The 23355-nt window shown below is 44.0% G+C and overlaps 1 protein-coding gene across 1 annotated transcript in view; it reads right to left on the bottom strand.

Moving 5' to 3' along the window:
- The window catches only part of LOC140203610 (serine/threonine-protein phosphatase 2A 65 kDa regulatory subunit A beta isoform-like), a 48869-nt gene that overhangs the window by 21249 nt on the left and 4265 nt on the right, over nt 1–23355 (bottom strand). The window contains exons 3-11 of the mRNA XM_072269658.1: nt 22597–22687; nt 22405–22505; nt 18778–19010; nt 16864–17011; nt 13880–14035; nt 10361–10475; nt 6523–6593; nt 6341–6353; nt 5516–5667 (exon numbers count right to left, since the gene is read on the bottom strand). Coding sequence (XP_072125759.1) covers nt 5516–5667; nt 6341–6353; nt 6523–6593; nt 10361–10475; nt 13880–14035; nt 16864–17011; nt 18778–19010; nt 22405–22505; nt 22597–22687 — 1080 coding nt within the window. The remainder of the gene's footprint in view (nt 1–5515; nt 5668–6340; nt 6354–6522; nt 6594–10360; nt 10476–13879; nt 14036–16863; nt 17012–18777; nt 19011–22404; nt 22506–22596; nt 22688–23355) is intronic.

A 23355-nucleotide genomic window follows, 5' to 3' on the forward strand; every position in this document is an offset into this window, starting at 1 on the left:
ATGCCTCATACAACCTCATCATAACATTCCAGCTCTTATATTCAATACTTTGATTAATATAGGCCAATGTATCAAAAGCTCTCTTTACGACCCTATCTATCTGTGATGCCACTTTTAGGGAATTTTGTATCTGTATTCCCAGATCCCTCTGTTCCACTGCACTCCTCAGTGCCTTACCATTAACCCTCTATGTTCTACCTTGGTTTGTCCTTCGAACGTGCAATACCTCATACTTGTCTGTATTAAACTCCATCTGCCATTTTTCAGCCCATTTTTCCAGCTGGTCCAAGTCCCTCTGCAGGCTCTGGAAACCTTCCTCACTGTCTACTGCACCTCCAATCTTTGTTTCATCAGCAAATTTGCTGATCCAATTTACCACATTATTATCCAGATCATTGATATAGATGACAAATAACAATGGACCCAGCACTGATCCCTGTGGCACACCACTAGTCACAGGCCTCCACTCAGAGAAGCTATTCTCTACTACCACTCTTTGGCTTCTTCCATTGAGCCAACGTCTAATCCAATTTACCACCTCTCCATGTATACCTAGCCACTGAATTTTCCTAACTAACCTCCCATGCGGGACCTTGTCAAAGGCCTTGCCGAAGTCCATGTAGACAATATCCAATGCCTTCCTTTCAACCACTTTCCTGGTAACCTCCTCGAAAAACTCTTTAACCACAAAGGTGTAAATATTGACTAAATAGTTTTATGATTAACCATAAAGCATGGGAACACAGCACAACAGGAACATTGTGAGTTTCTAGTTCAGAAAATCTACTTTGTGTTTGCACACCGAAACTGAGAGCGATTTGCTTCCTTAAAACCAAATACATACTAAATCGGTATGATACAGGAGAGCTTAAGTAAGCTACAGAGAGTTATAAAATTAGTCAGCTCCATCCTGTGCTCCAGCCTCCATATTATCCAGGACAGCTTCAAGGAGCGGTGCCTCAAAAAGGCAGTGTCCATCATTAAGGGCCCCACCAGCCTCTTCTCATTGTTACTACCAGAAAGGAGGGACAATTTGTCTGAAGACACACTCACTGATTCAGGACCAGCTTCCTCCCCTCTGCCATACGATTTTTGAGTGGACACCGAACCCATGAACACTACCTCACTACTCCTGCTAGTTACCGACACAGAGGAGAAATCTACAACAACCAGTTTACAACCAGCACGTCTTTGGGATGGAGGAGGAAATTGGAGCACCTGGCAGAAACAGAGATGAGGAGTGATTTCTTCAGCCAGAGGGTGGTGAATCTGTGGAATTGACTTCCATGGACAACCGTGGAGCCCAAGATATTGGGTATAATTAAAATGGAGGCTGAGAGGCTCTTCATTAATCAGGGTGTGAAAGGATACGGGGAGAAGACAGGAGAATAGGGTTGAGAGGGACACAAATCGGCCACGATGGAATGTTGGAGCAGACTCAATGGGCTGAATGGACTAATTCTGCTCTCAAGGTCATTTGCTTCCAAACAATTGGTTTATTGATCATTACAGAATATCTCTCTGGTGCTTCCGTCTCCCTTCCCCTTTTCCCAATCAAAGATTCAAAGGTTCACTTATTTGTTTTCAAACATCTCTTTATTGCTTTTACAGAATGAAAAGAAAACACATTCGATCATCCATAGGTTTGAAAGTGCAACAAGGTTAAAGAAAAAGGGAAAAATAAAATACATCAGAAATAAAAGGAAAAACAACGCACAAAAAAAGCAAACACCCGGCCATTAAAAACAAGCTGTCAGTTCAATTTGTTACTTTCATCATCCCAAATATTGTTCTCCAGAAACTTGTAGAAAATATCCCAAATTTCCCGACATTTGCCAAGTTTGTTTTTCTGTGATGTAGTTGATCTTTTCTAGAGCAAGATACGAAGTCACTCCTTTCAGCCATTGTGAAAGTCCACTGGTTGTGGGTTTCTTCCATGAATAGGCTATGCAACGTCTGGCTTTCAAAAAACAAATATTAAGCAGAAACCTTGCATTTTTGGAGGTTACAAAGTCCTTTGGATAAATGTTCAGAATACATAATTTAGGATCAAGGAGCACCTTTTTTCCAATAATCTGACTAATCAGATCCAGCACCTTCTTCCAGAAGCAGATTATCTGGGGGCACTCGCACATACAATGGAACAGAGACCCCTTTTAGTGATTACATTTAAAGCATGTGTCTGGAATGTTGGGGTTAAAGTGACGAAACCTGACTGGAGTAATGTACTGTCTGGTTATCCGCTTAGAATGAGTGTTCACTGACTGGGTTTGAACGAAGGAACAAGCTTCTGACCACTCTTTTTCTGACAGATTCTCATGCAAATCAGTTCTCCATGCTTGTAGCATGTTGTTTGATGACTCTTTGCATTTACTTGCAAACAATTTGTATGTAGCCCCCTGGTAAGCCTAGACTCGCTCAGCTCGCTTTCGTCTAGGGGGAGCAGCTTTCAGCCCCGCCAAACGGGGAGATCAAGTTTGTGTGGATGCTGTGTGATGTACCCCACACCGCCAATTAACCGACAGTACGCCATATGCGATTAAATGATTACACTTTATAAGTATTTCTTGGTGATGGGTTAGTAGAAACAAATAGAATAAAGGTGCCAAGTCAGTAACTATCAGTTCAGTGCACACTCGTTGGAGCTCTTACAGAACCGGGTCCCCCTTCCTCCAACCAATGTCCTCCGAACTCCGCCAACCCACGAATGGGACCATCCTCAGTGATCGACCAAACACTCCACACGAGTCTGTCCTCGCCTCCTATTCTCGCTGAAGACCCTGGGCCTCGGACTCCCGCTCGGGGTCCGTGCCGTTGCCCAGCTTACAGCATCTCTCTCCTCGCGTCTCCTCTCTCTGTCCCCATCGCGCCTTCTGCCCAAAGCCCACGAGAAACAATAGCTTACAGACACACAAGAAAGAATACCATCTATCCCAATTGGTTAGCAAATGAATACAATTCCTGTATCAGTAATTATAACCCAAACAAGCTGCTCTGGAGAACCACAGCCTCAGCAGTTAATAGTACAGAGAAGCCATTTTATTAGCCTTAGCAAGTAACATAAAAGAAGAAACCCTTACATGTATAATTCAGACACTTGTCCCCTAGCTTCAGATAATTTCAGAGTGATGTCTTCTAGGGTAAATAAAGGAGGGAGCTTCAAACTGTAACTTTGCCTGGACATAATAAAACTTTGCAACTAAAGGCATTTAAAAAAGTGTTTTGTTGGAATTCCGTATGTGACCTTGAGTTCTTCAAAAGACATAAATGAATTGCCATTATAAAGATCAGACACCTTAGCTTTGCCTCGGGGCGACCAAGTTTTAAAACTAGGATCCGCTCTGCCGGGCTGGAGCTATCATTACCAAAGATAGGAGTAAACTGGGATAACTGTGATGTCTCACCCATTTACGCAAGAGCACCGTGCCAAATCATTATTGTATTTTTTAAGAAAGGGATTTTAGATTGTGTGACCAGGTTTTTCTTATTTGCTGAATACATATATAGTTCTAGAGGGATATTGATCAACTGGGATTCCACTGAGACCCAAGGAGGGGAGTGATCCTTATCAAAATAAAACATTCCTGCTCTAATTTGGGCCGCCCAGAAATACCATATAAGATTTGGTAGCTGTAAGCCACCTCTATCATATGGCAGATATAACAGGGAAGGCCTGAGTCTTGGACATCTGTTATTCCAGATGAAATTAGAAAAAAAATTTCTTTAATAAAGAAAAGAAAGATGATGGAGGAGAAAGTGGGATAGATTAGAAAAGGTACAGGAACTTCAGTAAAATTGACATTTTTAGAATGTTTATGCATCCAATCAAATTTATGAGCAATTTCGTCCATCTGTTTGTAAGTTGAATAACTGAGTCTGTGAGAGGTTTATAATTAGTTGGGATAATTTTATCAATAGTAGGAGTAATTTTAACACCCAAATAGGTAAACCCTGTACTGACAAAATTACGTCATCCATGTACAGGGCTATGCGATGTTCTACATCTCCTATAGTTGTTCCTGCTACGTTAGCCTGTTTTCAAATTGCCATAGCAAGTGGCGCAATGGCCAGGATAAACAGGAGGGGAGATAGGGGACAGCCCTGTCTTGTTCCCCGTTGGAGTTTAAAAGATGCCGAAAAAAGCCCGTTAGTTAAAACTTCAGCCTGTGGGTTAGAATATAGAAGCTGTATCTTAGAAATTTTCCCCCTATTCCACTCCACTCTGTCGAAGGCTTTCTTGGTATCCAATGACAGAATAGCGCTATTAGAGCTTCCGGATTTTTCATGAAGTATATTAAGCACTCTTCGAATGTTGTGGAAGCCCTGCCTTCCCTTACAAATCCATTTTGGTCAGGGTGGACCATTTTTGGCAACAGTGGCTCCAGCCTCCTAACTAATCCCTTACAGAGAATTTTGAGATCATTGTTCAGAAGTGAGATTGACCTATAAGACCCACAAAGGGATGGTGGTTTTCCAGGTTTTAACAGTAGCGTAATTGCTGCCATATTAAGAGAGGGGGCAAGGGATCCAGTGTCAAATAACTCCTGATACATATCAGGCAGAGGTGGTATTAGTTTAGTCTTTATATATAAGATTTTATATATTTCAATTGGAATTTCCATTGGGCCCAGGAGTTTTCCCTCCCTTCATGTTAGTTATAGCTGCAGACAATTCTTTAGCCTCTGAGTTAAACTCCAGCGAGGTCAAGGACGTTTCATCCAGGGGCATAAATTCTAAGAAGTCGAGAAATTCCTTTTGTATTTGTGGAGCTGAATCTGAATATTCTGAGCTGTACAGATTTTGGTAAAATCTCAAAAAGATATTGTTTATTTCCTCTGCGACAACCGTTGTCACCCCCTCATCTGATTGTATGGAGTTTATTGCCCTTTCTGTTTGGATCTGTTTGATGTGCAGGCGAAAGGCTCACTTATTATCATGTACAACTCTGAGATTTGTCTTCCCCAGATAGCCATGAAACAAAGAAAAAACATGAAAGTCATTGAATAGCATTCTGATCATCAGCGCCCCCCCCAACCACCCCTCCCTCCACACAGAAAATGGAACAGCAACAACCCCAGCCCACCCCCCACACAAAAACCAACAGAACATTTTACCCCCAAACACCCTCCCCTCGCACAACAAAATGAAAAGAAACAGGCAATATAAAAACAGAATATAAAATCCGTAAGTCTGACAAAGTCCGCAGTCCTTAAACAGGGGTCTAAACCTGATGGTCTAAACCAGGGGTTTCCACCCCTGCTTGGTTAATGGTCAATTAAAAAAAAGGTTGGGAGCCCCGAGTCTAAAGTAAGACTACCCATGTCAGTGGGCTACAAGTATAATTGTTACTATTGCACATTTGCTTCTGGTGCAAAAGGAAAGAAGATGTTCAAAGTTATTTCCGTCTTTAAACTAAAGTATCAATTTGATATAGGCAGTCATTTCCATTCTGCAAATCATCCATATGGAAGCATTGCTAATAGACTATAAAAACCTTTTAGAATAAACCACCCACCAGCAGCCCTGCAAGCAGAGGCATGTACTCGATTATCGCAAGGCGCACTCTCCATTTGGCATCTTCTGCTAATTCTACAATGGCTGGCATGAGAGACTGTGATAACTGGTGAATTCCTGGAAAAGAAACACATAAAATGATTAAATGAAAACCTAGACAGATATCTCAGTCAACACGCACAAAATGCTGGAGGAACTCAGCAGGCCAGGCAGCACCTACAGAAACGTCGACTGTACTGTTCCCCATAGAAGCTGCCTGGCCTGCTGAGTCCCTCCAGCATTTTGTGTGTGTTGTTCGGATTTCCAGCATCTGCAGATTTTCTCTTGTTTGTCATTAGATATCTCAGTCATGTTGCCATCCTGCTCCACGTTCTTATGATCCACCTGGTCAGTCACGGATCATTCTTAAATAATTTCTTTTACAGTTTGATATTCTAGTTTATATAAATCATGGAACAGAACCGGCCCTATAACCTACAATGTTATACTTAAATTCCTAATCAAGTGCGCAATCTAATTTACACGATGTCCATATTCTTCTGCTTTCCTCACATTCGTGTGCTTATCTAAACGTCATTAAAAGTTCTCGATATATCTGCCTCTCCCATCACTCCAGGCAGCCAACACCATGTTAAAAAACAGCAACACACACAAGATGCTGGAGGGACTCAGCAGGCCAGGCAGCACCTATGGAGAAAAGGACAGTCGACATTTCTGTCCAAAACCCTTCGGCAGAACTCAGCCTTTTGGGAGAGGGGGAGAGGGGGATGGGACGGGAGAGGGGGATGGGGCGGGAGAGGGGACGGGAGAGGGGGCAAGATGTGACTCATGCTTGGACACTGAGCTTTTCCAGTTACAAGCAGTTCACTCTGATAAATGGTGCCTGAATCCTCGTTTCAGGCCCACCCAAAATACTGAGGGACTTTTTCCTGAAGTGAATGAGATGAGTTGCTACATTAATTTTAGATAGACTGTATAACTAGCCAAGAATTTGAGAAGGCATATTACCTTAACATACTGCAAGATGTGACTTATTGTGACAGTCTCCCTGCAATCTACTGGCAAGTTTTCACAGAAATCTGCAAGATAGAGTACTGCATGTTAATAGAGTTATTCTCAAACAAAACAATGGCCCATGTATTCTGTGCCGATCCATTTAAATTGCCTACTCCCATCAACCTGCATATGGACCATAGCCCTCAATACCACTACCATCTGCGTACCCATCCAAACTTCTCTTAAACGTTGAAATCGAGCTTGCATGCACCACTTGCGCTGGCAGCTCGTTCCACACTCTCACCACAATGATAAATCAATAAAGTTTAACAGATTAAGCAATTGCTGAAAAGCATCTGCCTTAACATTTGTATCTTTTCACAAGATAGTGGCAAGAGAAACATACATTCTGAAGCACAATTTAAGTCGCACAAGAAAAGCAAGGCCAGCACCTACAGTGTAAACATCAAGAGTCAGACAGCACAGGTTCAATTCTGGCACATCTGTACGGTCTCCCTGTGACAGTATGGGTTTCCTTCGAGTGCACATTTCATCCCCCATTCCAGTTGGTAAGTTAACTGGTCATTAACTGGTAAATTGTCCCGTGATTAGGTCAGGATTGAATTGGGGGATAGCTGGGCAGTGTGGCTCAGTGTACCTGTTCTGCACTGTAATCTTACTAAATAGATATTCAGAGGTATCAAATTGGCCCACTCCTCCTCTATGGTGTCGGCCAAGTTGTTCTGGTGCAAATTAACTCAATGAGTTGGCATTAATGTACCAGCTACTGAAGATGACTGGCAAAGAACTTTGGCAGGCACATCACAATTCACTTGAAACATCTGATTTATGGAAACTGGCCAGGCCAGGACGACTGATGTTGCGATACTTATCCCGGCCAGCTCCACTTTGCATGAAGGTATAATCCATGACTAAACTACCACAATCTGAAAGGCTAAATATAACTCATGCATTCCTTTTCAAAACGCATGATTGGAGCCAGATTTTGTGGATGAAGTGGGTCCATCTGGGAAGCAAAATCACAATATTTCGACCTTTGTCTACCAGCTTGCTTACTGGAAAGTAGGGAATCCACATTACACTACCAAGGACGGTTCATGAAGCAATCCCCTTCGCATCTTTGTTTTACTTCAGAGGCTGTCCTCTCCAATCTGGTGACTCGATTTTGGGCTGATCGGGCACTTTGCTGTTTCCAAGTGCTTCATAAGCCCACGGTTGCCTCCACCTCTCGCCGATTAAAGCACTGAAGAAGATTGAAATCAAGTCAGGCGCGCAGGGCCAGCGAGTATGCAGTGCCGTCTATCAGCCTCTCGCTGGCTGTGCTGGAGAAGGCGCCTGCTTGTGGCAGCCTCTCACTGGCTGTTCCCAAAGGAAGGGCCTCACGCTCAAGTGAATCTCCCTCTCTCTCCCGATGCTGTCGGCCGATGGTACCTGAGCATGCTTTAATCGAAGTAGATTTCGACTCATTCAGGTTTATGATGTGCTCTAGTTTCTAGTTCCAGTTTATCTCTCTATGTGATGATGTGCTTCTGCAGACACAATCGGTGGACAGTGGTGTGGCTGTGTGGCCCAACATCCACCCCAGTTTCTTTGATGAAAGATCCGATCAAGTGACACGTACACGAGAAAAGCTGCAGCTTATTAGGCAGTCAATGATTCCTTAAGGTTGTGATGGCCAGGGGCGGTAATGGGGACAAGCTCCCACTACAGACTAAATGCTCCTAATGGCATGCACCTCAAACAGCCTCTCACACCAAGTCCAGCTCCTGGCCTTTGTATGTGGCTTACTGACAGCAGAAGGCAGGTCACTGACACTTCAAAACTGGTCACTTCGGTCACATGGGGCTCATGGTTAGCAGCTCATCTAGGAAAAGGAAGACTCTGATCTCAAACCTCCAATGTCTTGTGGCTATACCCACTCACAGGAGTAAACCCAGAGAGAAAAATCCGGAGCCGGATTCTCCGAGGCAGTCCTACGTTGAGTTCAACGCTGACTGGCAACTCCTGCGAGGCCACTGGTACCAAACTGTATCGGTCTCTGCCGATCCTTCAGATTCATCAGATGCGTGGAGAGGGGGAGCCTGCTACATGGGCAACAGCTTACTCTCCATATCATACTGCCCTGGCTTACGCATCACGTAGACAGCTGCACGTAACATCCATGGTGGACCCTGACCAACGGAGGGCCTCGGGTTAGGCAGTCAGTGGTACAAACGTAAAGAACACCACTCACTCTTTTTCACAATCTCACAACCTTTCAAGACTCTGCACAAGCAATGAAGTGCAGTTTGTAAGGAGCAGCCACCATCGAAACATGAAGTCAAGTGGCACACAATTCCTTTCCATTTGCTGTCATCCAGTTCTGGGATCAGATCAGGATGCCAAAGGGGAGGCATGCTGGCATGCTGTTCTCACTTGGAGAAGTGTCACCTGGATATGTGGTACCACATTAAATAGAGTCATAGAAAAGCACAGCGCAGAAAAGACCCTTTGGCCCCTCTCGTCCATTCTGAACAATTCAAACTGTCTACTCCCATCTGCCTGCACCAGGACCACAACATCCCCCCGCCCCATATCCGTACTATCCATGTGCCTATTCAAACTTCTCTTAAATATTGAAATCAAAACTGCATGGTCCACTTGTGCTGGCAGCTCGTTCCACTCTCATGACCCTCTGTGTGAAGAAGTTTCCCCTCATGTTCCCCTTAAACTTGTCACCTTTCACCCTTAACCCATAACCTCTGGTTGTCGTCCAACCCAAATTCAGTGGAAAAAACCTGCTTGCATTTATCCCATCCATACGCCCCCATAATATTGTACCTCCATCAAATCTCCTCTCAGTCTTCTGCATTCTGAAGAATACAGTCCTAACCTATTCAATCTTTCCTTCTAAGTCAGGTCCTCAAGACCAGGAAACATCCTTGTAAATTTTCTCTGCATTCTTTCAACCTTGTTTACATCTTTCACGGGAGTTCAAAGTTCAGGGGTGTCCAGGGAAGGGGTCGCACCTCTGGTGAAGGGGCTTGTCGTGTCCATTCCGGGGCAGCTCACTCACCTTTGCTCCCCACCGGACACTCATCTCTCCCCTGTGGCTGCAAGCAGCCATTTGCACGTGACAGCAGTCTCATACTCCGGTGAGATTCGGACAAGCCAGTCCTAGCACGCAAAGTCAGCCTCAGCGGACTGGGCGGGTGCGATCTACAGTAAAACCCAATGGCCAGGAAGGTGGCTCTGCATCACTCCGTGGAGAACGAGGGGCATGAAAAGACACAGAAAGCATCCTGGTCATCCACTGCAAACAAGAAGACTCCTGTTTCTTCTGGCGCTTGCTCATACCACTGGACCCGGACTTCTGAGGCCAAGAGAGTGGAACTGCCACAGTGCAAATGCTTTTCCATTTTAAAAACTCTCCCGCACAGGTTTCCTGTCATCGTCGGACAAAATGTGCAACCACCATGCGTACTATACACAACCTTGACATTTGTCTCCTTACAGGCAGCCACAAAGCAAAGGAACCCAACAGAACCTATTAAAAACAGAAAACTATCAATCACACAATGCGCAGGAAAAAAAGACAAATTGTGCAGACAAGAAACGGAAGCAAATAATGTTCAGGACTGCACTGCAAAATGCCAGGTTGTACAGCTGGATCAAAGGCTCATCTCCACTAGGAAACTTACAGGCACAGATTGCAGTGTCATTGCCCAGAACAAGAGTCTATTAATGAAGTAATTGATAGTTGTTTCTGCTGCCAGAAAGTTGTCACTGTGCTTCACCAACAACATCTTAAACCGGATGGAAAAGATAAGAATGAGAATTCCCAACCAACCTTTAACTTTGTTGGCCCCAGCTGCTCGCACTTCAGCCTCACAATCTTTCAACAGGTTTTGGAAAGCAGGAACCAGATCATTTTCCATAATTTCAGGACCCACGGTTTTCTGAAGCTTTAAAGGCAAGAGAAACTGAATGAGTCACAAAGATAGAGCGGGTTTCAATAGCAGCAATCTGTGCATTAACACGTGAACAGAGGAATCACAAAGACAACACCATCTTTCTTTTCCACACTCGTCTCGCTGCTGCCATCAGGTAGAAGGTGCAGGAGCTTCAGGACCCACACCACCAGGTTCAATAACAGTTACTACCCCTCAACCATCAGGTAGAAGGTACAGAAGCCTCAGGACCCACACCACCAGGTACAAGAACAGTTACTACCCCTCAACCATCAGGTAGAAGGTAGAGAAGCCTCAGGACTCTCACCACCGGGTTCAAGTACAGTTATTACCCCTCAACCATCAGGCCCTTGAACTACAGGGGATAAATACACTTAATCGATTGAGATGTTCCCACAAGCAATGATCTTACTTTAATTACTCTTTATCTTGTTATTTCATACTCTTGTTATTTATTGCTATTTATTTATATTTGCATTTGTACTTTATCTTTTATTGATCCTGTTTACAGTTACTATTCTATAGAAATTGCCGAGTCTGCCCACAGGAAAATGAATCACAGGGTTGTATGTGGTGACATGTATGTACTCTGAAAATATGAACTTCAAAATTGAAAATCTGAACTGTACTTTAGCTACAGACTTCATTGCAAGATTAGTTTATATGTGATCTTGAGCATAGAAAGTGCATTTTGTGATGGTCTGTCATTAGCAATGATAGCAGAACTTTACAAATACAACAAACTCCGTACCGTTCTAATGCAATTGTTTTCCAATAATGGGTTGGTGCCAATTTCACAAGTGCTCTGGCAACCTTTATCTTGTTCTGGCATATTTCCCCTTCCTTTCCAGTCCTGATGAAAGGTCTTGGCCCAAAACGTCGACTGTTTATTCACTTCCATAGATGCAGCCTGACCTGCTGAGTTCCTCCTGCATTTTGTGTGAACCCTTTCCCACGAACTTTCCTTCAACTATCACTTTCTAGAATATTCCCCTTCTCCTCCCACCCCCCCACGTTCTTATTCTGGCATCTTCCCCCATCCTTTCTGGTCCTGATGAAGGGTCTCGGCCCAAAACGTCGACTGTTTATTCACTTCCATAGATGCAGCCTGACCTGCTGAGTTCTTCCAGCATTTTTGTGTGTGTTACCTTATATGGAGCTTATTTTTGAACACGGGTTAGTTATCGTATAAAGACAGACAATATAACGTCTTTGCCTGTTCCAGGGGTAATAATCCTAAACTGACAAAATGGCTGTGTTTTCTGTGTGCTTTTCAACACTGGTCCATCTGTAATTTGCTTTAATTTTCGATCAGGTTTACAGTTTTTAATTATGTAATTTTATCATGGGCGGCGGGGTGGAAATACATCTCTACCAAGAGACATGTAAGGCGTTCCTTCCCTCCGCTAGCCTGCAGGTCACCCTTGGGCAAGGTGTAGCACCTGCTTAGCCAACCCCACCCCCCAATCAGGGTCACGTGAAGCCATGGGGTAAGAGGAAAGAAACCCAGAGAAATGTTGCCATTGTGTTCAGATGTTTATCAATGAGTGGATACCCCATGCTCTGGTAAAGAAATAAATGAGTGGGGAGAAAAAGGGAATGGTCAGATAAATGGTGTCCATTTAGAAGCAGCATTCTTTAGTGTTACCCAGGTAAAACAGCTGTAATATCTATCCTTGATAAAATATCCACAGATAAACCAGCTGCTTCAGTACAGATTTTACACTCATACAGAACAGAAAGATTTAATCTCAATGCTTTGGGTGGGACCGGATTTTCCTGGCCTAAAGAGACGGAATTTTACATTTTTAAAGAAAGGCAAAGTTGAGAAAATATTGTCGTTGATGGCTCTGAATCCGAAAGTATGGTACACAGACAATAACGTGAGCAATTGTAATCAGCTAATTTCTCAGGTCAAAAAAAACAACTAAATAATGTTATTTAATCATTAAATAATGTTTCTTAATTGTTAAATAATGTTAACCTGATCGTTAATGTTTGCAATTAACCTGTGTAGGCAATGTGCCTTTATTTTGAGGATTTGTATTACATTGTGGTGAGAAAAGCACAGAGATTTCAGTTGATCCGAGTGTTTTCCCAGGCTGGGAAAGTCTAAGACTAAAGGGCATAGATTTAATTGGAGACACAGAACAGAACAAGCTGTTCCGGCCCTTCAAACTGCACCGCCAGTAACCCACCAACTGGTGCAACAATCTACAATGACCCTTTAACCTACTAACCGGAATGCTTTTGGACTGTGCGAGGAAACCGGAGCACCAGGAGGAAGCCTGAGGCAACAAGTTTTATACTGAGAACAAAGACCATCTGGTTCAAAAACTATAAACACACAGGAGATTCTGCAGATGCTGGAAACCCAGCACAAAATACTGGAGGAACTCAGCAGGCCAGGCAGCATCTATGGAAATGAAATAAACAGTCCATGTTTCGGGCCGAGACTGCTCTTCAGGGCTATAAATCTGCCGATGACACAACTATTGTTGGCAGAATTTCAGATGGTGACAAGGAGCCGAAGAGGAGTGAGATAGATCAGCTGGTTGAGTGGTGTGGCAACAATCTGGCACTTTGTCAGTCAGACCAAGGAACTGATTTTGGACCACAGGAAGGTGAAGTTGAATCACAACCTCCCTACCCCATACCCGGTCTGTGTGAAGTCAGCAGTGGGAAGGAACCAGCAAGGTCCAGTCCATCAAAAGTTTTAAGCAGCATTTAATTAATGCACTACATCACAAAATTTACCACAATGACAGTAAAACCAAGGAACTGATTGTGGACGTCAGGAAGGGGAAGTCAAGGGAACACACATCAGTCCTAATCAAGGGGACTGTGGAAAGGGTGAGTAATTTCAAGTTCCTGAGTGTCAAAGTCTCTGAGGATCGTCCTGGCTTTTCGACCTTTCGGCTCATTTTTAAACAGAACTGAAGTTCCCCTTAACTTCCTCCAGTCAAAAGTGAAAAATATCAGTGTCATCAACCTGTGCATGTGCTGAATCCCCAGATCCCTGGCACTATGCCAACAAGTTTGTTCTAAACCCCTGTCACAGGATTATCCTTCAGATACACTGAAAAAGATCTGAGCTCAATTCAGACCAACTTTGTTCTATTTCAGATCCATGTTTAAAAACAGGCTAATTAAATGAATCTGGAAAGAAATCTCAGCACCTTTTGGCATGTCAGTCAATTATATTAAAAATACGCAGGTGCTTGATTTAATGATTTTTTAAAAGTACATTAGAGGAACTAATCGTGTTTTCATGACTTTTGACAGAACCAGAAGGGATCCCAGCTGGAACAGAAAACTTAAAGACTAGTTTTAAAACATAAATGCACCATACCATCATACCAAAGAGATGCACTTTGTGCTTTAGCAATAACATGTACTTCAGAAAATTTGTCTGCCACCACATAGCGAACACGCCAGGATTCATCGTCCATTGCCTGCCGGAGGGTCAGCATCACCAACGCTTCCAGGTCTTCCTGGGGCAGCAGCTGGGCTATGCTCACACAAGCCTCAACTGTCAACAGCCTCACCGAGTACTGTGAAAAAGATGTTCAAACCGGGATTGAGCTGGTTCTTCATTAAAAAACAAAATTAATTTACTGAAGTTAACATTAGGAAGAACTAATCTCATCAAAAAAATCATAAAAATAAATACTGACAATATAACAATTGTTTCCCAGATGATATCCGTTCAGATCACCTAGAACGTAGCAACAGGTTTCATTACTTTGCAATGTGTGCTGGAATCTTCCCAGGATACAAGTACTGGAGTGTATCAACATGCAACCTTTGATGGAAGCATTCCTTGGATTAGTATATTAGCAAATGTCATGACAGTGCAAAAATTTATTGATGAATCAATTTTCTTTCTCCTGCTCTTGAAGCACCATTCTCTGCTCAGTGAATCTCCAAGCTAATCACCCAAGTGGTCACTTTTCACCGTAGGATATAGGAGCTGAATTAGGCCATTTGGCCCATCGAGTCTGCTCTGCCATTTCATCATGGTTGATCCATTTCACCTTCAGCCCAATCTCCTGCCTTCTCCCCATATCCCTTCATCGAAACATGGAAATCTACAGCACATTACAGGCCATCCGGCCCCAAAGTTGTGCAGACCAAGTAACCTACTCGAGAAACTGCCTAGAATTTCCCTACCGCATAGCCCTCTATTTTTCTAAGCTCCATGTACCTATCTAAGAGTCTCTTAAAATACCCTACTGTATCCATCTCTACCACCTTTGTTGTCAGTGCATTCCACACACCCACCACTCTCTAGGTGAGAAACTTACCTCTGATGTCTCCCTTATACCTACTTTCAAGCACCTTAAAACTATGCCCCCTCATGTTAGCCATTTCAGCCCTGGGAAAAAGCCTCCGGCTATCCACACGATTAATACCTCTCATCATCTTATATGCTTCAACTAGGTCACTTCTCATGCCCTGACTAATCAAGAATCTATTAACCTCTCTGCCCTGAATATACCCAATGACTTTGCCTCTGTGACAATGAATTCCACAGGTTCTCTGGATAAGGAAATCCTTCCTCATCTCCATTCTAATTGGATAAACCTCAGCTCTGAGATTGCTTCCTCTGGTCTTAGGCTGTCCCACCATAGAAAACATCCTCCCCATATCCACTCTAGAGGCCTTTCAGTATTTGACAGGTTACAATGAGATCCCTCCCCCTCATTCTTCTGAATTCAAATGAGTACAGGCACAGAGCCATCGAATGCTCCTCGTACGACAAGCCTTTCAATCCTGGACCATTCAATCACTTTCGTGACCCTCCGTTGAACCCACTCCTGTCTTGGCAAACCCTTTGTTAGATAAGGGGCCCAAAACTACCTTCAATATTCCAAGTGAAGCCTTATAAAATGTGAACATTGCATCCTTGTTTTCATATGCTAGCCATCATTGGTGGGGTCTGAACCTGGAGCAAGTGTGAACATCTCCTTGGCTACAGATGTGAAGGTTTATTTCCAGGAGTCACTGGACAGTAACCAGAAGAGAAGCTTACTCAACACCAAGGAGCACACGTCCAACCGTTAACCAGAAGCTAGGTGAGGGTCAAAGTGTCCATCCCAGCTCCCCTTCAGCGTACCATTTCTGTACGACTCTGGCTCCTTAGTACACGAGGATACTGCGGACTGCGTCAAGCCTTTTGCCCGGGATACTTTAGGTTGGAGGAATATGAAAGGACACACACTGATTAAACAGTTCACTCTTCAGGCAAAAGCCTCAAGATAACCACCTTCTTGGAGGAGCATCTCCAGCTGGAGTACTGGAATGGTGTAATCATGCCGATAGATTGACAGGCACCGCTTCCATCTGCTGTGGACATAGGAAGTTTATAAAGCAGGGGCTCCCAACCTGGGGCCCCTCGGTTGATGGTAGGGGGTCGATGGCGTAAAAGAGGGTTGTGAACCCTGGTTACAAAGGTGAACAGATGGTGCAGACTACGACAACAGAAACTTTGCAAGCAGGAAGTGGCATTAACAAGGCGTAGCATATTGAGTACGTAGACATATTAACCGGATGCAACTCAGTTCTTTGCCACGGACACACCATCCGTACTAATCTTTCCCACTTCCAGCTCATCCATACAGTAAAATGCAAGCGGTAATGTTGGGGGGGAGGTGTGAAATCATGCAATTGCTCCAGTGAGCAGAATGACAGACAGCCTGTTACCGGAACGAGCCAAGTGCTCTCCGTTATTTCACACACTGCCATGACGTGTGGGATACAGAGGCTCCTCAGTACAAGCAATTGATACACATGTGACATAAAGCCAAGGTGACAGCAGCAGCTTCAGCAAGATAAATCATGACAAGCCATGGGGAATAAGATCACCTTTCTTCACTATAATCCACGCTTCCCTCATCCACGTCACCTGCATTCCCACCCCACAAGCCTTTCCAGCGCAGCAGTGTCTGTAGCCCCCACCACCCAGAATAGACTCCTAGACTAATCTCAATCCTCCGCTATCTGCAAGGGGCCTCTGCCACTAATCACACCCCCTTCCCCCACCCCACCCTCCAGGGTTCCACGCCACTCATTCATCCTCGCCGCTCTCCCCGAAAGCAAGACAAGGTCTACACTCGCCCATTTGCCTCCGTTCAGGGCTGCAAACAGTTCTTGCAGGCGAAGCGGTGCTTTCCTCTCGGGGCTATTCGCTGTATCTGGAGCTCCTGCCGTGGCCTCCTCGACGTCGGAGGACCAACACAGATGGGGTTGGGGTTGGGGGGGCGGCTTCTTCATCTAGCACCTTCTCTGGGTCCGCTGAGACAGCCAGGGTATCCCAATGGCCACCCACTTCAATTCGACTTCCCGCTGCCACCCCAGTGTCTGCTCTACAGCTACATACCTGCTCATCAGAAGCCAGGAAAGTGAAGAGGGGTATAATGTCACTTTTCAAAAACTCCAGCTCCAGAACCTTTGCAAATTCACCCAACTTTGATGCTGCTGCCTGGCGGACCACTGGTGTGTCATCTGAGCACAAGCTGTGGAAAAGTCTGCAGAAAAAATAAAATTAAAGGTCACATACGAGTAGTCGCCCATTGATGCAGAACTTAACAATTCGCAAGCAGAAATACAAGCACTAAAAATTGACATTTTTGCAATTAATGTTTCTAAATCAGAAGCTACTAAAATATTTTGCTAAACCCATCATCATTATTTGCTGCGTCATATGCTATGGGTGGTCACGGTCTTTCCATGACCCTGATTGTTCTCCGTAAAGTTTTCCACAGAAGTGGTTTGTCATTTCCGCCTTCTGGGCAGTGTTTGTCTTTACAAGGTGGGTGACCCCCAGCCCATTATCAATACACTTCAGAAACTGTCTACCTGGCATCAGGGGTCGCATAACCGGGACTTGTGATCTGCACCGGCTGCTCATCCACCTCCTGATCCCATGGCTTCACCTGACCCTGATCGGGGCGGGGGGGGAGGGGGGGAGTCAGTGGTATCGAAGCAGGAGCTACACCTTGCCCAAGGGTGGCCTGCAGACCAGCAGAAGGAAGCCTTACACCTCCTTTGGTAGACACGCATCTCCACCACACCATCCAAAAATCCAATATTTGTGGTATTCAGATTTTATCCTGAGAAATACTTCAAGATAGCAACAGAATATAGAAATTTACTGCACATTACAGGCCCTTCAACCCACAATGTTGTGCTGACCACGTAACCTACTCTAGAAGCTGCCTAGAATTTTCCCACCATACAGCCCTCTCTTTTTCTGAAACAACTGACTGTATCTGAAAGTTTACACAAATGACACCACAAAAAATTTTAATTCAGGGAGTAAAGCGGCTGGAAGTGAACCCCAGATGTGGGACTCCTGCACTTGGAGCAGAACAGAGCCATTGGTTGTGGACTGCAGGGGCACACAGTTACCAAAGCAACCTTCTCGTCCGACAAAAGTCAAACACCTCCGAACAAGTGAAATCTTCTGTGTGCCACATTAATCAAAATGGCCCTGAAGCAGAGCAACAGGCTTGACAAGACACGGCTCTCAAAAAGAGCACGCCTTTGTAAATGACAAGGCCACTTCAACCACACAGCCGAGAGTAAGCGATGAGCACCACTCCACTATGATGCGCCTCGGCTTTTGCTCCTTTCTCACTAAAAACACAGAAAAAACCTTCAGTTTATGTCATTAAAAACAAAAATGCCGCACTTTCTGTGCTATTTTGGGCTGATTATTCTCTAAACTAGAAACTTCTACCCACTCAGTTAAAACAAGGTCCTGTCCACCATGGTGGTAGCATCTTATCGCCAATAAAACCAAATTATACCGAAATTGGGTGGCAGGAAGGAAATACGTCCCTGCCAAAGGAGGTGTAAGGCACTCCTTCCCTCCACTAGCCTGCAGGTCACCCTAGGGCAAGGTGTAGCACCCGCTTAGCCTCCCCGATCAGGACTACGTGAAGCCGTGGGAGCAGGTGGTGGACGGTTGTATGAGCAGCAGGTGCAGATCTCAACTCCTGACACTGACACCAGTCAGACAGTCTCGGAAGCGTATTGATAATGGGCTGGGGGTTACCCTTCTTGTAAAGACACACGCTGCCCAGAAAGAAGGCGATGGCAAACCACTTGTGTAGAAAACTTCGCCAAGAACAATCGTGTCCACGGAAAGACCCACGATCGCCCACACCATACGACACGGTACATAATGAGCGATACTACAGGATGTAGATTTTCTACAATAATACTGTAATATTCCTAGCTAACTTCTATCATGTTCATCTGCAGCATTCCAAGGGAGGAAAGTACTTACTGACACAGCTCGGCCTTTACAGAGCTGGATACCCGAGGGTAGCAGACACTGAAAAGGCTGCATGCCGAAGTCCTGGACGTGAACCAGTCACCACAAGTCAGGCACTTGACCAGTGGCACAAAGTGGACTTCTAGGTCTGCAGGAGAGTGCTCGTGGGAGATGGCTCGCAGTGAATCGATGGCTTTATCTCGTACTACCGATTTTTCCACCGTTGCCAGGTTCTCGAAGGGAGGCTGATTAGTGGGAAAGAATTAAACTGAAACACATCTTCGTTTTACTCTACTTCTAAGAAACACAATATTTAGAAACAATCTTTAAGATAAATTCTTAAATTGCTGAGAATTAGGAATTCTCATAAAGAACATGAGACAGAGAAACATTTAAAGGTAGAACAATATAGAGCCGTGCTGGAGGACAAAACACAAACTATCAAAAACTGTATAGATCAAAGGACATATTTTCTCAATCACAGAAATTCCCAAGGTTCCGAACCAGAAAACACTGTACTACTATTAAATGGAAATTACACTGTCATGTTCCTAATTATCAGTAACTACTATTTCATCTTCAAATTCAGTACCAATAATTGTTCATCCTATGAGGTTTTAATATGCAAATAAACATGAAGCTGCCTGTCATAATAATTTTGCCAAAGTTTGAGGGAAGCCCATGGTCATCCACTTTGTTAGAAGAAATAAAAGTGTAAACTACATTCTAACTTGGGAGAAAATTCAAGAATCCGAGGTGCAAAGGGACTTGGGAGTCCTCGTGCAGCATTCACTCAAGGTTCACTTGCAGGCTGAGGAAGGCAAATGCAATGTTAGCAGTCATTTCGAGAGGACTAGAATATAAAAGCAGGGATTTAATGTTAAGGTTTTATAATGTATTGGTGAGGCATCATTTAGAGTATTATGAGGAGATTTGGGCCCCTCATCTAAGAAAGGAGGTGCTGACATTGTGCAGAGTTTCAAGGAGATTCACAAAAATAATACTGGGAATGAAAGGCTTGTCACGTGAGGAGCGTTTGATGGCTCTGGGCCTGTACTCGCTGGAGTTCAGAAGAATGAGAAGAGACCTCATTGAAACCTATCAAATGTTGGAAGGTCTGAATAGAGTGGATGTGGAGAGGATGTTTCCTATGGCAGGGGAGTCTAAGGCTAGAGGGCACAGCCCCAGAATAGAGGGATATGCTTTTAGAATGAAAATGATGAGGAATTTCTTTAGCCAGAGGGTGGTGAATATGTGGAATTCTGTGCCATAGGTGGCTGTGGCGGACAAGTCATTGGGTATATTTAAGGCAGAGATTGATAGGTTCTTGATAGGTTCATGGCATCAAAGGTTACTGGGAGAAGACTGGGGAGTGGGGCAGAGGAGGCGAAAAAAGGATCAGCCATGATTGAAAGACAAATTGATAAGACTCTTGATTAATCACAGCATGGAAGGATACAGGGAGAAGGCAGGAGATTGGGGCTGAGAGGGGAAAATGGATCGATGGGCCAAATAGCCTAACTCTGCACCTATATCTTATAGAACTATTCAAACAACAACTGTGCCCACGTTTCAGTTTAGAATTGCAGGCATCACAGGGGCTCCGAGAAAACGTTTCTGAATTGCTATTTTCTGTAATACAAAGCCACGCCATCTCAGCGTTCTTCACGAAAAACTGCTAAGAGTTTGTGATATTTTATATACAGCCCCCACCCACACATGAGCAAATTGGATTCCTGACGTAAATGCTTTAAGAATTCTCTGCCTGTACTCGCAGGTAATTTTACACAAAAAGAAAACATTTTTGAAAGGAGTATCAATACAAAAAGAACGTACACACTCTATATGCAACATACTGACGCTGGAATGTCTAATTTGAAACCACTGCAAACAATAAAGTAAAACATGGAACAGTACAGTACAGAAACAGGCCATTCGGCCCACAATGTTGTGCTGAACCAGCTAAAAAGAAAATCAAAAACCACCAAGAACTAATCCCTCCTACCTACACAATGTCCATCTCCCTCCATCTTTCTCATACCCATGTGCCTATCCAAAAGTCTCTGAAAAGTCTCTACCATCATACCAGTCAATGTATTCCAGGCATCCACCACTCTGATGGTAAAAAAACTTACCCCTCACATCCCCCTTGAACCTACCTACCCACTCTCACCTTTAATGCATACCTCTGGTATTAGACATTTAAATCCTGGGAAACAGATACTCCTCTTTACTTTATCTATGCACATGCTCCTCATAATCTTACAAACCTCTAGCAGATCTCCCCTCGGCCTCCAGCGCTTTAGAGAAAACAACATAAGTTTATCCAGCTCTCATGATCACATGTCCTGTAAACCAGGCAACATTCTGGCGAACCTCTTCCACGTCGACCCCAAAGCCCCAACATCTTTCCTATAGTGGGACAATCAGAACTGCATGCAATACTCCAGACGTGGCCCACCCAGAGTCTGATAAAGTTGCAGCACTTCCTCTAAAGCAGACAGCATCCTGGTTAAACCTCATTGATCGAGCTACTTTGGTGGTTTCATAAATTGATTTCATTATTTTAATTCTGAATTGTCCTATGATGAATTGATCACTGAAAATCATTTCAATTTGAACTATGCCCTGTAATAGCCTGAGGCCCTCGTTATTTAATTTCAGAATCTTGTTCCCCATTATGGGTATTTAAAAACAATACAAGTATGTTATTTTAAATAAATATTTAATGCATAGGACCATTGCATCTGGGCATTAAAATCTGTGTTTTGTTTCCCCCGGTTGGGCTCATGTTGAACGGATATTTGGTCAATACAGAGCAGAGGTTTCAGTGTTCGGGGGACGGTATCAGTCCGTGTAGGTTTTCCAACAGGCTGCGCGGGTGAACCTGGATCAGGGGTAGAGTAACTACACTTCACTGTAGCAATTCTCAATGATACACCCCTCCAATATTTCAACCAGGTCCTGAAGAAGGGTCTCGGCCAGAAACATCGACCGCTTACTCTTTTCCACAGACGCTGCCTGAGCTGCTGAGTTTCTCCAGCGTTTTGCGAGAGTTGCTTTGGATTTCCAGCATCTGCAAACTTTCTCGTGCCTACAAATATGTTGGGGTGGCACAAAGCCTCATCTGCCTCAAAGATTTTATTGCAAACAATAAAAGCAGAGAGGGTTCTGTATGTGTCCACTTACCCCTCATTCAAGCAACCCATCATAACAAAGAAAGATTACAGGGACATTGCTGAGTCTGGAGGACCTGAGTTATATGGAAAGATTGAATATGTTAGGACTTTTTTTTAACTTGGAACATAGAAGATTGCAAAGAGATATGACAGAAGGAGACAAGATTATGAGGGGTTTAGATAGGGTAAATGCAAGCAGTCATTGTCCACTGAGGTTGGATGAGACTGCAGCTAGAGGTCATGGGTTAAGGGTGAAAGGTGAAATGTTTAAGGGGAACATGTGCTGAACTTTTCTATGACTCATTATTAAGTCATTTACTTTATCATTGCCTGTGGAACCCTGCTGCTTTGAGAATCATCTTCTGGAAATTAACCTTTATTAAGACAGTAATACCACTTCAATGGCATTAACCGCGTGTCCGTCTTGTGTAGTGCTTTGTAAATGTACGTCCGCTCTTACCAGCAAACAGTGAACATACTCCGGTCCGCCAACGAGCACCGTGAAGCTCCCTAGTTGCTCCGCTAATGCCAGCAGTGCCTCGTCTTCATCGAAAATGGTGTCTGCATCGAGATGAGAAATCAGTGGCAAGGCAACTCTGAGGGGCGATTGTTCAAACCGAGGCAGCCCAACCACATGCAGCTTTGTACCTACCAGTCAGAAGTGGGAGCAGCTCATTCCGGGTACGCTCTACCCCCAAGGCCAAGGCAATTGTGGGCAGTTGCTTTATGTTGTTCAACCGTAACTGGGGAAAGGAAAGAAATGAAATTGATCAATGCCATCTAACCCTGAACAGAATTCTGGAAAAAAAATATTTTGCTTAAAATATGCTAAAATCAAAAATACACCACTAAGTGCCCCTTGTAACAATTAAATGCAGGTAATGGCAAACAGAACAGAAACCCATAGCAGAAAGCATTACTTCCAGACCAGAGTGAGGTTATTGTTGTGATAGAAAGATTGGATCTCATGATTTAGCGATTCAATCCATTTCTTGCTTGGGCATTGTTGTGTATGTGGCCGGGTTACACAATAAAACTATAAATATAAATGCTAGTTCTGGAGCTAAGTTAACAGGGTTTTTTGCACTGACGGAACCCGAACTGAACACAGATATACAGATCAATACGCGGCTAATAGCGCATGCTCAATAATGCGTTACTACGACATAAAATAGACCCATGTTATACAGTAGGCTATATGGTACAGGCATAATTCATTAGTACAGTTGATGAGGTTCAGTAATAACACTGGCCACTCCACTGGGCACCGCACAACATTATTCTCATCAGCACAAGTCCTGAGCCCAGTCAGTAAAAGGTTTCCCCTTCTACAGATGCCAAGCCTCTGCTTTGGTCACCCATTTCCATGAATACAGGACCATAATTCACTGAACGTGGTGCCATGGGTAGA

Source organism: Mobula birostris, chromosome 10, assembly GCF_030028105.1.
Source record: "Mobula birostris isolate sMobBir1 chromosome 10, sMobBir1.hap1, whole genome shotgun sequence".
NCBI classification, from domain to species: Eukaryota; Metazoa; Chordata; class Chondrichthyes; order Myliobatiformes; family Myliobatidae; genus Mobula; species Mobula birostris.